Source organism: Balaenoptera borealis, assembly GCF_965194805.1.
Source record: "Balaenoptera borealis genome assembly, chromosome: 7".
Taxonomy (NCBI): Eukaryota; Metazoa; Chordata; class Mammalia; order Artiodactyla; family Balaenopteridae; genus Balaenoptera; species Balaenoptera borealis.
This window is the reverse complement of record NC_138864.1, coordinates 12,567,509-12,582,316: the sequence shown is the minus strand read 5'-3', so window position 1 is coordinate 12,582,316 and position 14,808 is coordinate 12,567,509. Positions and strand designations below refer to the sequence as shown.

At 50.7% G+C, this 14,808-nt stretch overlaps 1 protein-coding gene across 1 annotated transcript; it reads right to left on the bottom strand.

Moving 5' to 3' along the window:
- Positions 1-6,504: 6,504 nt before the first annotated feature.
- IGFBP3 (insulin like growth factor binding protein 3) lies at positions 6,505-14,769 on the bottom strand. The gene is made up of 5 exons (XM_082400242.1): positions 14,231-14,769; positions 10,747-10,973; positions 10,161-10,280; positions 8,988-9,124; positions 6,505-7,943 (listed from the first exon to the last, which is right to left on the bottom strand). The coding sequence occupies exons 1-4, from the start codon at positions 14,637-14,639 to the stop codon at positions 8,999-9,001; spliced, it is 882 nt and encodes a 293-aa protein (XP_082256368.1). The 5' UTR covers positions 14,640-14,769; the 3' UTR covers positions 6,505-7,943; positions 8,988-8,998.
- Positions 14,770-14,808: the final 39 nt, after the last annotated feature.

The window sequence follows — 14,808 nt, the reverse complement described above, 5'->3', positions numbered from 1 at the left end:
CATTGCTATTGTCATGGACCTTTGTTGAACATAACGTCTCCTCCCTTCCTGAATTCCCTCCCTCCGTCACCTCCCCTTCCTCATGCGGCGTTGGGGCGTCCAGTCTGCAGGCTCCTGGTCCCCACTGCTGGCAGGTCTGCCCTGCCCACTGAGGGCTCCCACGCCCAGGGCACCCCTCCCTCCCTCTGCGGGCCCTAACCTCTCCACTAGCTGCTCCCCTTCCTCTTGTAAATAGGCCAGGGTTTCTCCTATCTTAAATGCAAGACAGAATCACTTCCTTAACTTCTCCCTCACCCGTCTCCTCTCTGACTCTGCCCAGCCTATGTCCCCTGCAGGGCTTCAGTGGCGCCCTCCAGGGCAGCACCCTGCTTGCCCCTCTGTTTGCACGACTAAGACCTGAGCCCAAGACATGGGTCCTCTGCAACGTGGATTCCTCCTTTCTTACCCTGCTCCCTGCTCGCTTTTCCTGACCCCCATTCCTTCCTGCCCTGCTGACCTCTCCTTCCTCTTCTCCCCCTGGGTGGGCATCTCATCCATCCCAGCGGATCCCAACCGGCCCCTCCCTGGTCTGGGCTCCAGCTCCCTATCTTGGGTCTCCCCCTTCACCCCCTGACCCCCACAGCTGCCATCCTCCCTGTGCCGAGCCCGCAGGACTCACTGTGAACTCAGCCCTCAGCTGCATCATATAAAATATATCAGCCCGATGTGGGTCAGCCACGGCCCCATCCCACCCTGCTAAAAATAACCTCATGGTCACCGTCGTGGTCACCGTTATCCTGTGATGGCAATGGGAGCTTTTCTCAGCACTTCGGTCCCCACGAGGGCCCTGTAGGACCCAGCCTGAGGGTCTGGACTGCAACTACCCCTCAGGTGTGGGCTCAGGAGCGGAGCTGGGGAAGGTGGACTTCCCTCCCCACGACGCGCAGGAGGTGACTTCTGGGCAAAATTAAAGCGACACAACTCTAAACTTGAAGGCACTGGCACAGCAGCGCCTACAGAGGGTTCTCAGTCTCAGCTGAAGTTGGGGGTATTCATCCACCTTGACCATGGCATGTTTGGGTGGTTAGTCAAAAGTATCAGTTAAACTATATAAGTATCAATATGGTCTTAGACCGGGGTTGGGGGGGGGCAGCTCTGTCTAGTCCCAGGGCTTCTGGACATGCTCTCATGCAGCAGTCGTGACTGGCAACAGTGTCTCATATTTCTAGTTCCGGTTCCTTTCAAAGGAATCAGGAGTTGATGGGCATTTGGGAGGCAATCTGAGTTAAGAGTCCTTCACGATTCTAGCGCCCCCATCTTTTATTGTTGTTGTGTCCACCTGATTCTCCAGCAACTTCTCAGCAGCTCCCTTGGGTCAGTCCTATTCATAGAGAGGACAGCTCTTTCTGCTTACACGTAGAAGTCATGCACCCACATGTTGAGTATGTAGTCAACAACAGCAAGTCCCATGGGTTCACACAGGTCTGGGGGTAAATGGGCTCTGGGGACAGCTCCTGGTGGGACAGAAGGATCTCTGCTCCAGCCACGTTTGGAGTCTATTCCATGTCTGATCCAGGCCATAAGCGTTATTAATAGGATGGTTTCTGTGGCCGGGTCAGGCCCAGAGCATTGCTGCACTTAGTCCTGACAGCAAGCAGGAGCAGAAGGTCCAAACGGAACCCCTCCCATGAAAATCATCCTGCTTTTCGTGCTTTTGCCTCTGTGGGTCTCAACTGGGACAGCACTTCCCTACTTCCGAGCTTGGGAAACTCTCAAATCTGAGGCAGGTAGAGCAGTGCTTAGAAGGAAATTTACAGCTATTAAATGCCCCTATTATTTACTAATAGGGGCATTAAAAATCTCAAAAAAACTTTATGACACTGGAAAAGGAAGGCCAAACCAAACCTAAGTCAAGCAGAAGGAAGGAAATAATAAAAATGAGAGTGGAAATAAATGAAATAGAGAACAGAAAATCAATAGAGAAAAATCAAGGAAACCAAAAGCTTGTTCTTTGAAAAGATCAACATAATTGACAAACCTTTAGCTATATTGACCAAGAAAAGAGAAAAGACTCAAATAACTAGAATCAGAAATGAAAGAGGGGACATTACCACTGATTTTACAGAAATAAAAAGGATTATAAAGGAATATTATGAACAACTGTACACTAACAAATTGGATTACTGAGATGAAATGGAAACATTTCGAGAAACACATGATCTACCAAAACTGACACAAGAGGAATTAGACAATCTGATTAGACAAGTGAAATGATTGAATTAGTAAAGAAAAAACTACCCACTAATAAAAGCCGAGATGGCTTCACTGATGAATTCTACCAAACATTTAAAGAATACTAATTCTTTAAAACTCTTCTAAAATTTAGAAGATGAGAAAACACTTCTCAATTCATTTTATGAGCCTACATTCATAAAGTTTTACCCTGATTCCACACCAAAGACATCACAAGAAAAGACAACTACAGAGCAAAATCTCCTATGAATATGGACACAAAAATCCTCAACAAAATACTAGCAAACTAAGTCCAGCAACATATTAAAATACTCATTCACCATGACCAAGTGGGACTTATCTCAGGAATGCAAGGTTGTTTTAACACCCTAAAATCAATTAATGCAATAAACCATAGTAATAAAATAAAAAACCAAAAATCACATGATCATCTCAGTAGACTCAGAAAAAGCATTTGATAATATCCAACACCCTTTCATGATAAAAACACTCAACAGACTAGGAATAGAAGGAAACCTCCTCAAGCTGACAGAAGGCATCTAGGAAAACACCACAGCTAATGTCATAGTTAATGGTGAAAGTCTATATGCTTTCCCCCTAAGATCAGAAACAAGACAAGCATGTCTGCTCTCATGACTTCTCTTCAACACCGTAGCCAGGGAAATTAGGCAAGAAAAAGAAAAGGCGTTCAGATATAGGAAGAAGTAGAACTATATCTGTTTGAAGATGACATGATCTTATACATAAAAAATTCTAAGTAATCCACTAAAAGACTATTAGAACTAATAAATGAGTACAACAACATTGCAGTATACAAGCTCAATATATAAAAATTAATTGTATTTCTATATGCTTGCAATAAACGATCAAAAAATGAAATTAAGAAAATTTCACTCACAATAGTGCCAACAAGAATAAAATACTTAGTAGTATGTTTAACAAAAGAAATACAAAATTTATATTCTGAAAACTACAAAATCTTTTTGAAAGAAATTAAAGAAGATCTAAATAAATGGAAGACACACCATGTTCATGGATCAGAAGACTTGACATTGTCAACATGGCCATACACCCTAAACTGAGCTACAGATTAAGCACAACCCTTTTCAGAATCTCAGTGACTTCTTCGTAGAAACTGACAAGCTGATTTTAAAATTCATATGGAATTGCAAGGGTCACAGAATAGTCAGTGTTTTTATTGAAGTGATACAATACCTTTCCTCTTCTCTTCAAACCTACTTGTTATATTTTTGTTTCCAAAGGAAACTAATCTACTTTTTTTGTTTACTTTTTGTTACAACTGTGAATTCATAATGTCCCAGGGTACTGGCCACTCTCTCAGATGATGTGTGACGGTCTGTGTCTACATCTGAAGTTCAAGAACACAGGTGCAGGTGAAGGATGAGCCAGATGGACAGAGTCCAGCACCAGCAGCCTGCGTCTGGTCATTCTCACCCTCCCCTGACCAGGGAGGAGCTCTGGGGGAGGACATTCCTGGTGGTCACTGCCCAGGGTAGAGAGCGAGACCTGGAAGGGATCATCTGAACTTGGTACGTTATCACTGGTGTCTGTCAGTGTCTGCCCTGCCTGGATTTCACTCCTCAGGACACCTGGACCAGGTGTCTGTGTAGGTGTAGGGCAGGTACTGAGGGCACTAGTGGGGACAGGGCCACAGCAGCCTGTCCCTTTGGTTTATGCTGCAGCACTGCCGGCTGCCTCCTGCCCCACCCCCTGAAAATCATCTTTGGCTGCCATCTGTCTCCCCAGGGGCTTCGCTGTTTGCAATGAGCTTGAAATTCTCCTTCAGGAATCCACAGCCCCCTTACTGGAGGTGCCTGCGGTGTTTCCGGGGCTCGTCTGATGTGCCTCTCAACCTGAACTTGTACAGAGGTCCCGAGTCCCCCCCAGACTGTCTTCTCCTGTTTGCTTCTTCAGTGGCAATGCTGCTTTAGTTGCTCAGACTTGCTGTCATTCCTGACGTTCTACCTCCACCTTCTCACCCTCACATCCAGTCCATGCCTTCTCTGCAAAATATGCGCTGACCGGGCCACACCACAGCCCCCGAGGGCAGCGCTGGTCTGACCCACACAGTCTCCAGGTGGAGACCTCCCAGGCCTCGGCTTCTGCAGACCCGCTGGACGAGCCTGTCACAGCTCAACCAGGTCACCCCCCTCTGCTGCCTCCCAGCCCCCCATTCGCTCAGCACAAATGCCAGGGCTCTGGGGTCCCGACCTGCCCCTCTCCGGCTGCAGCTCCATCCCCCCCCATCCACCCCCCTCCTCCTGCCTCTGACAGGGACACCGGGTGGCTCCCCGCTCGGGCTCCCAGGGCCTGCTCCCTCACTGCCCCCCCCGCCCCGCGTCCCCTCTCAGCTAGGCCTTCCTTCACTAGCTTTTCCAAATTAAACAAAATCCCCAAAGTATGCCTCCCCCCCCCCCGCCAACATCAATAACAACAAAAGAACATTCACTGCAGGCTTTTTAATATTAAAAAGGGGACATACAGGTTCTCAGGTCCGATGCTGAGAATGGTAAAGAGGTTATGATAAGTTTCACCCTGAGACAGACATTGTGAGTGCATTAAAAAAACGTAGAGGTACACTAAAAAAGAAGAAAGTGAGACAGGCTGGGACCTGGGACCGGGGACACTTTGCTGCAGTGCTTGCACCTGCACAAATGTCTCCTCGAGCAATAGAATACAAAGAAACTCTAAGGGACTAAAAATAACTGCACGCATGCGCAGTTGGGGGGCAAGTATGACCAATAAGATACAAAAAGGCCACAAACCAGCCGCCCTTTCTCTGGTGCCAGGAGCAAAAGCAGGGTGCTGCACATGATACCCGCACACAGCACCACCAAGGGGGTGCGCAGATCACCGAAGCCACCCCTCCAGCCCGACCCACCCATCGGCCCCCACTCTCACCCCATTTAAGGGACCAGCTCACCCGTGCCCTGGGGAGCGCTCACTCGCTGTGCTCACTCGCTGTCCTGCCGCAGGGGCCCCCAGCCTGAATTTCTCATCTGGCCTCTTATCAATTTCTGTTACTTGAAAAAGAGTCCCAGGACCCACGTCGGTAACAAAGGGTAGGGAAAACAGCAGCAAGGACGCCGCCGGACGTTCCGCGTCCCCCTCTGTTCTCCCGCACACTCATCTCCCAGGGCCCGCGAGTCCCACTGGCTCGCCTCGTTTACTGTGTTTCTCTGCAAGAGCGGTGATCCTGCGTGTTCTGTCCCCTGCGTGCAGACCATGCCAGGACAAAAGCCGTAGGCCGTATTGCTGGTGGAACGTGGGGCCGGGAGGGGAGGCCAGGCCACCCCCGAGGTTTGGGGGTACGGCTGGGCCGCGGAGACGAGCTGTGGGAGTGGGAGCCTGAGATGCTCACGGGAGCAGACCCCACCCTCCAACTTTGGAAGCAGATGCTTCCCCCCGGGGCAGTGGGCCACCCCTCTGCCACACGGAAGCAGCACACTTTTCTAAATAAAAAGGAATCCATTCCTGTTCACTACGGAAGTTGTTGAAACTGTAACGAAACAGACGTAAAATAAGGACATCATCTACATTCACAGTGTAACCAGGTTACCGTTTTGGTGCCTTTCCGTTCAGTTTTATGTGTGTGCATGTGTATGTGCGTGTACCCAATATAATTGCATTTTGCTCTGCCTTTACCCCACCACGAGCATCTTTCTGTATTATTACCAGCAAACACATTTTAGTGGTGGCATAATATTCCTTTCTATGGATGTATTTGTTTAATATCCTCCTGCTCTCTGGGCACATCCCCTATTGTGCCTTTAGGATACGTTTCTGGAGAGAAATGGTTGGTTCAAGGACTTTTGACCGTATGAGAAAATGGCCTTAGACAGGTTGCCTCATCACTGAAGCCCCGTTTCACGACACCCTCGTCAGTACCCATGATTGGTAATTTTCCAGTGCATTTATTTGCTAGCTGAACCCTGGTAAGCGGTTGCCATAGCAACAGCATGGCCTATGGCCCTGGTGAGTGGGGAGCCCAGATCACTCATTTCTTTGTGCCGTTGGGGGATGGTGGCCGCGGACTCATGGGACTTGGGGCTGGTGAACCTGGCAGGACCGCCCAGAACTGGAGGCTCACTGCAGACGTGACGGGTGCCAGCAAGGCCGCAGGCTGGCTCCTTGGGTTCTCTTGCCAGAGATGGAAGCAGGGAAAGTTCCGACTATAGTCGGAACATCACTGCCCTCTGGATTATTTCGTAACACAAAACCCGGAACCGGTCACTAACAAGGGGAAGGGGATTTCTTTATGGTAAAAACTTTATTTACTATTTATAAATACATTGCAAGACGAACTTTTCAAAAATACCTTTTTTTTTCTCAAAAACTTAATTAAAAAAATAAAGGAAAGCTAATAGGTAGGCAGAACATCTTGAGATCCCTTTGTGTTCTCCAGGAGGGCCGTGTGCAGCGTGCATCCAACCAGAGGCTGCAGTGAGGCGGCTGAGGGCCCCTCCCCACTCTCCTGCCAGACCTGGAGGGTAGCCTCAGGGAGAGTGGCTGCGCCCTGGGCACGAGCCCCCTCCCTCCGTCGTGGCCGTGTTTATATTCTCTAGCATTGCTTACAGTTCGTCTAGGATTATCTAGTATAGGTGCTATCATATTTGGACGATGACGTATACACTGTGAACAGTCATGAAGAGGGTATTCTCTCTGCGTGTACGTGTGACTTAGAAAGAAAAGGAGGAAGTCCAAGTGCAGCAAGCAAGGGGGATTCTCTGTGTTCTCCCAGTGTCCTCGACCGGCTTCCCCAACAAGCCATTCGTCTTCCAGGTTAGATAGAATCATTATTTTTTACATGGTGCCAAGGAGGACAAAAGGGGAGAGATGAAAATAAACCTCTTTTGTCTTTAAGGAGCTTATCCTCAAGAATACACTTGCTCTTGAATTGTTGAGTGGGAAAACACTATTTTCTGCAGTCATTGGAGAACCAGGCTATTATTTGTGATGCCTCTGGCTGTCACCCTGCCCCCCTGCCCCACGGGGCCTCAGCAAAGGCTGTGTCTTCAGGAAGCTGCCTGACAAAGAAGGGTCAGAAATCCCCACCTCTGTAGGTTCCCAGAGTTCCCTAGAACATTCTTGGTCATTATTATTATTATTTTTTTTGTGCAAGATTCCACCTTATTCTCTCCACTAGTTTCCAAGCAGTGCAGGTCCCTTGAAGATACAAAATATCTTCTTGGTCCAGGGACCCTGGCCCTTGCTTCAAAGATGTAGCTCCAGGTGGGTGCGTCGTGATGTGCAGGCATCAGAGGGCAGGGCGTTCCTCTTCTCGATGAGGCCTTGTCTCACCTTACATGTGGGGACGAAGCGCGCGTCTACATAAGCAACACCGTCGCTAAGGCATGAAGTGGAGGGTTGGCTGCGTCGGCAAACACGTGGGGAGGGTTCCAGGGCGGTGTGAGCTACGGTCGTGCCGTGCTTGAGCTTACAGGTATTTTTATAGGAAGCAACAAGAAGAATCAAACTGCGTTTCACTGACTACTGGAAAGTGGAAAGATGCCAAGTTCACCATTTGGAAGAAAACTAGGCATTTCAAACATCTCTTTCTAAACTTTGGTTTAAAAAAAAAAAAATCAATTCACCACAAAAAGAAATTGAAATCGAGGCTGTGGCCAGCTGCTGATCATGTCCTTGGCAGTCTTTTGTGCAAAATAAGGCATATTTGAGCTCCACATGAACTAAAACAGAAAGAAAAAGGAATGTATTGAAATAACTCCCCCCAAATCAAAAGGGCTCAGTGCCCACGCTGGGACCATCAGGCATGATACCCAGGCAACTGGCAGGGTGGAGGCTCATTCCACACTTTATAACAAAGCAGAGAACACCATGAGACGCCCACGGTGTTCACTAACATAATCATCCTGAAATTACAATTATTTTTTCCAACTTGCGAGGAAACAGAACTTATCACTAAAAATGACAGTTTCTTCTGTTTACTTAAATTTGTCTTGAGACGATGAAATATATTTATCGTTTTTCCAATAGCTCTCTCATTTATGAAAAAAGATTTTTAAATATGATTTCATTCTTCCACGTGATGGTTTGAAATTTCATTTTCATGTTAGATTTAAATAAACTTTATTAACATGCTATTTATCATACACTCTCAGAATAGCCATAATGTATTTTACTGGAAAGAAAAAGCCACATCTTTTAGAAACATACTCCTTTAACAAGTTCTTTTCGATGAAAACAGTTTACATGTGAAGATAAATGAACCATCAGGCTCATGGGGGGAAAAGCTTAACTCTGGAAATCTTACGTTGTGTATGAATGTTTAAGTGTTCTAAGATCTTTAAAATGAGGCAATGCTATATTTAAAATGGATAACCAACAAGGACCTACTGTATAGCACAGGGAACTCTGCTCAATATTCTGTAACAACCTAACTGGGAAAAGAATTTGAGAAAGAATAGATACATGTATGTGTATAACTGAATCACTCTGTTGTACACCTGAAACTAACACAACATCGTTAATCAACTATACTCTAATGTAAAATAAAAAGGTAAAAAAAAATGAGGCTAAGTATCTCTAAGACAACCTGGCCACAGACCCTCTTTCCTGCTCTGGTTTGGGCGGGTTGAGGGCTCCTGTCTCGTGTGGGTCTGTCCTCCAGGCCAGTGCCGCTTCTGGTTCGCCAGCCCCTGGGATCTATAGATGCCCCTCGCACCAGGCTGGGTCCCACGCCCCCCCGGATCCCACCGGTGCCCAGGGCTTACGTGGCCGCAGTTTACTTGCTCTCCATGCTGTAGCAGTGCACGTCCCCTTTCCCCTTCACGTCGAAGCCCGGGAGGGGCTGCCCGTACTTATCCACGCACCAGCAGAAGCCCCGCTTCCTGCCTTTGGAAGGGCGGCACTGTGGGCAGAGCACAAATGATCCAGTGAGCCCCGGGGAGGCCCCGCCGAGGGGGTCATGACGACGGGGGCAGGTGGTCAGCACCCAGGATGGTTTCCCAGCACGGCCTCTGCTATGCTGAGGAAGCACAACTGACCAAGGCCTTGTGTGCACAGTGTGTGTCTGGGGGCGTGTTGGGCAGGTATGAGTGCCCCAAGAAAGCAGGGGTCCTGGTGGTTTTGTGTCCCTCAGGGTCTCACTGGGGTGGACATTGGACCCTGTTGGTCCTACAGGTCTATCTGCTGAATGGGGGGAATGATAATGTCCCATCTGCCCTGTGCTTGTCACATTTGGGTCTTTCAGAGCACACCCTGAGCTGTGTATATGGTACCTTCTCAGGGTGAGTTTGCTGAATAAGTGACTGACAGAAATATATGAAAAGGCAAAGAGGCCAGTGGCCACTGAACAGGATGGGGCCCTCTAACCGAGGCCACTCCCACCAACACTTTGAACATGGCCCTGTGTTCTGTGACTAATTCCGTAGATACTGAGGTAGGAGTCATCCAATTAGAAAGTCCATTGAGATGCTCCCAGAGCGTGATCTGAAATCTACAGAGGTACACTCACTATGCCTTAAAATAACAATGTATCTGATCCTTTAACAGCGGGTCACCATCAGGAAGGCACGGGTGTGGAAGGGACCAGCATGGGACCTCAGGGTAAGCTTCCTGCCATAGGACCTCACGTCAGGCTTCTGGGAAATTCTCTACAATAGTTAATACAAACATCCCTCCACGGAGCAGTGCTAACGTGTCTGGGTCCCTCTATGGCTAGTAAAAGGTTCCAGGGAGGTCTGGCATTGCGCTGTGGGTCTGGAGGGAGGAGCGGACAGCGGGAAGATACCAGGATTCAGGGATTTAGGGGAAGCCCCTCAGAGGTCGTGGGTGTGGCAGGAACCGGAAGCAACGGCTGCAGCCGGAGGACTTGGTGGAGGGCTGGTCCCTCCTCCGCATGAGTGGCTGGTGGGAGAGAAGGGAGCTGCGCGGGCAGCGCTCACCTGCTTTTTCTTGTAGAAGCCCTTCTTGTCGCAGTTGGGAATGTGGATACCCCTGGGGCTAAGCATGTTCAGGAACTTGAGATGGTTCAGCGTGTCCTCCATTTCCCGGCGGCAGGGCCCCTGGGGAGAAAACACGGGTTACCTGGGAACTGCCCGCCTGACAAAACCCTGCAACGCCCAGAGAACCGGCCATGTGCTCTTGAGCATCTTTCGCCCGACTTAGCAGTCACCGTTCGCACGCAGCTGCCCACCAGGGTTCCCTGTCTCTCTTGTGATTCCCCAGAGCAAGGCACAGAACCGGGACAGGGACCCACAGGCCAGGACACTCAGAGGCCAAGTGAACACCTCTTGTGAGAATACCTCTCTGCCTTGCAGGGGCCTGGAGGGCAGCACACTGGTTCTCAGGAGACCTCTGCCATAGGGGAGGGTCAATATCCCTTCTGTAAGGAGGGGCTCTTGGCTGCCCGCTGAATCAGCAGGACCAGTGGAGTAACTGCCGGGGCTCTTGAGTAAAGGGCAACCCTGTGACCTCCAGATGCCCAGGCCGGGCAGCCCCACCCCCATCAGCAAGAGGAAAAGCGCTCACGTATTCCGTCTCACGCTTGGACTCGGAGGAGAAGTTTTGGGTGTCTGTGCTCTGAGACTCATAGTCGACCTTGTAGCGCTGGCTGTCCTTGGCGTGTCCTTTCTTGATGACGTCCATCTTGGTGTGGACGGGGTGGAATTTGGAGTCGGGCACCCTGTGCGTTCCGGTCAGGGCCTGGTTCTCTGTGCTCCCCATGCTGTGGTCTTCCTCTGACTCGCTGCCATTTCCTTGAAAGACACAAGGCAGATACAGACTTGAGGGTCATTGACACTTAACGATGAAATCTTACCATTTTGACCAAGTCCGAGCCAAATGGAAATGTGATTCAACAATTCCGAGTAAGTTTAGAAAAACACCTTGGTAAAGTATTATTCCATAATACTAGTGGTGAATGGTACGCCCTTGGTCTCAAGAAGGCATCTTTTAAAAATGAAAACTGCGGGGCTTCCCTGGTGGCGCAGTGGTTGAGAATCTGCCTGCCAATGCAGGGGATACGGGTTCGAGCCCTGGTCTGGGAAGATCCCACATGCCGCGGAGCAACTGGGCCCATGAGCCACAACTACTGAGCCTGCGCGTCTGGAGCCTGTGCTCCGCAACGAGAGGCCGCGATAGTGAGAGGCCCGCGCACCGCAATGAAGAGTGGCCCCCGCTTGCCGCAACTAGAGAAAGCCCTCGCACAGAAACGAAGACCCAACACAGCCAAAAAAAAAAAAATAAATAATAATAAAAAATGAAAACTGACATGTGCTATTACAAAGTAGGTGCAGCTGAAGAAAAATGCTTTTCATGCTCTCAGCTTTCAAGTACCTCTCATCCTCCACCAGGAGGGGGCAGACCCGAGCCAGGGAAGGCTCCGTGGCCCACTCAGAAATCCCTCAGGGATGCCCCAGTGCGGGCCTCCCACGTGTGGACTTGTGGACAAGCACATCCTCTGCCCCACCCGGCCCTGCTGAATCAGAAGCGCTGGGGCGATGGCAGAAACCTGGGAGGCAGCAAGCCCCAGGGATTCTGATTCCAGCCCATCCTAAGTGCCACCAGGCAAAGGGCTCAGATGGGTAAACTGAATTCTCCACAGAGCGCCTTTGCCTCAGGCCCCTGGACTCATGAGGCATGTTTGGTAGTGTTTCATAGGTCTCGCTGTCACATCTCTTCACTGTCCGTGCAGGGTCTGGAACACCCAGAAGACCTGCACGGACCCTGAGGATCCTGGGGTACTGTCCTGGGTGAGTCCTTCCTTCCTTGTTTGCACAGGAGCAAACGGGATGAGGACATCACCAAACAAGGCTTACAATCCTTTGTGCCAAAGAGCTTCACTCTGAAAAGGAAGCCACTTCCTGCAGATCTCTGATTGTAATCAAACTAATGAAGACACACTTGCTATTGATATTGCAATGTCCACAGCGTCACTGGGATTTGAAGTATACTGACTAAACGTGCAGCCGATATGGAAGCAGAATGCTCTCTGTTCCTTTTCCAGGATGAACTTGGGCCGCCTAAGGGAGAAGGGCCAGTGGGGAGCCCCTTCGTCTGGCCTGGTTCTACGCAGCCAGGGAACTGTCATAGGATGGCTTCACCCTGATGAGCAGAGTCCCGATGTCTCCCCCTCCCGGGTGGGGCTCAGTTCGCTATCTGATCCCGCATCTACTACCCCTGGGGTGCCAAGCGCACTGCTCCAGCTGACCTGTTCTCTACCCTCCCGAGATCTGGCCCATCAAGGCGGCAGCACGCTCACCTGCCTGGAAGCCTGCCAAGGCCTCTGGCTCTAGGCTCCGAGGAGCAAATGTCTAGCTCTGGCTTGGAGAATGCTTCTGGAGAGTTGAGAAGGGCTGAAAGATACTCTGCTTCTGTTGCAGAAGCCCCGCTCTCTCCTGCAGGCATCTCGGGCAGGTGCGCTCACAGGGGTGTTTGGGGAAGTCCCCGTTCTCTCTGGGTTTCGATTTCCTCACCCGGGAAAAGAAACAGTTCCATGAGGAGGAGAAGTTGCAAAGTTCCCAAGGGGTCTGGTGTTTGGAGAAGCACAAATTCATCCAGCCCAGCAACCCACAGAGTAAGTTTTTAATTGGTAGAATTTGGTTTCAATTTCCTTTAATCTTAGTTTTATTTTTTTGTTTTCTTTTTCAGGGAAGTACTGGGGCAAAGGGGATGCTAAGAATATGTAAATGAATATATTTGCATTTCTTTTCCAAGAACTCTGAGTAATTTCTTAAACTTCCTTGGTTTCTTTCTAATGCCTGCTGAGAGAGGGAAAGAAAACCGTCCCATTTAAGCCACAGATAATTTTCTTAAACTTTTGACTGTTATTTAAATTTACCCCCCCCAAGTGGATTTTAGAAGTCACTTAGATCTTTTCATAATTTTATAATAAACCACATCAACCTGTAGTATGGAGCTACTACGACTGTAATCATAATTCCCATTAAAGTCCAGCCAAAACTTACAATATCTATAAAAACTTCTAAGATCACTTTCTGAAGATCCAAAAATGAACGGTAACAATGAAGTACACACACAGCAAATGCCCCAACTGCCCTGAGAGACAAAGGCATCCAGCAATTCTAACCGTCTACTAGAGCCAGTATATGTTTTAGGCAGTTGTAATTTTACCTTTCCACGAGTCTTGAAAGGAAATAGCCTCACCTGGGAGTGGAAATCTGCAGGTAGGGAAATTATAAGGGGATTTCCATCCTTCTAGTCCCAGATGGGGGTTAGCTCACGATGGTCTGTCCAGCTGGTGGCTGGAGGTGAGGGCTTTATCTCCTAGCCTTCAGCGACGCGGGAACTTCATTCACATACCTGAGTGAGGCTGGCTAAGCATGCTTGAAATTTAGAGGAACACCTGCCAACTCCAGAGCCACTTCTTTCTGAACGTCAGGCTGTCCGACCCGGTTCCCACCTCGCTGCTTTTGGGACACCCCCGGGCCTGAAACTGCTTTGCAAACCGTAAGTCTGTGTAAATCAGTATTTTTAAAGCCAGGTACCATTTCCTACAACGTACCTGCCCACCTTCCCCGTCCAAATCCGCCCTGGCCCATTCCCTGCGCCCCCGGCCCCGCAAGCATCCTCGGCATGGACACGCTCGCTCTTCGTTCGTGGGAAAGAGAAGTCGCGGTCCGGAATTGGGCCGCACAGTACACGCCCACGTTTCGGCGCGGCGCCTGCATGAATGGCTTGAGAATCTCCTCCGTCCAGGATCTCTCCATTTACCGTTAACCTCTGCATCCCCTCTCTCCCTGCCCAGGAAATCTATAACCCATTTTCGCTGAAAGCGCTTTATAATTTACAAGAACTCTGCACTCAAAGAACGGAGCGAGTAGAGGGCCGGTTGCGGAGGGTCCCTCAGGCGAGCGCCCTCGCCTCGCGAGGCTTCAGCTTCCCCACGTACAACCCTTGGGGTGGGAAGAGCAGCGAAGTCTCCACAGAGGTACCACCTGTGGCCTTGGCCGAGGGGCGGGCTTCGGCGGCGCACCTGGCGTGGGTAGCTCACCTGGCGCGGGCGTTGCGGGCAGCAGGTAGGCGCGCAGGCGGCCGGCGGCGCTGGCGTTGGCGCAGAGCCCGCGGCCGTCCAGCAGCGCTTGTAGCGGGCGCGGCTCGCCGGGCGGCGGCTGGCAGCGGAGGCCGGAGCCGCAGCGCTCGGTGTAGACGCCGCAAAGCTGACCCTCGCGCAGCGCGCACGTCAGGCAGCAGCCGCAGCCCGGCTCGCGCACAAGCTCGGCGCACGGGGGCGCAGGAGGAGGCGGCGCGCACTGGGCCAGGGCACGCGCGTCGCACGGCTCGCAGCGCACCACGGGGCCGGTGCCCGCAGCGCCCGCGCCGGCCCGTGCCGCTGGCGGCCCGTGGAGCAACGCCAGCGCGGTCAGAGCCGCAGTCCAGAGCGCGGGGCGCGCCCGTAGCATGGCACCCGTCGCGGAGGCCCGATGCTGGGCCGGCCGGGGGACGCGGGGACGGATCGACAGCGAGCGGCGCGAGGATGCGGGAGCGTAGCAGGAAAAGTCCAATCCTCAGCGCGGAGCAGCCGCGCTCGCATCTGGGCGGCCTGGGTGCGCCAGCCGCTATATAGAAGCC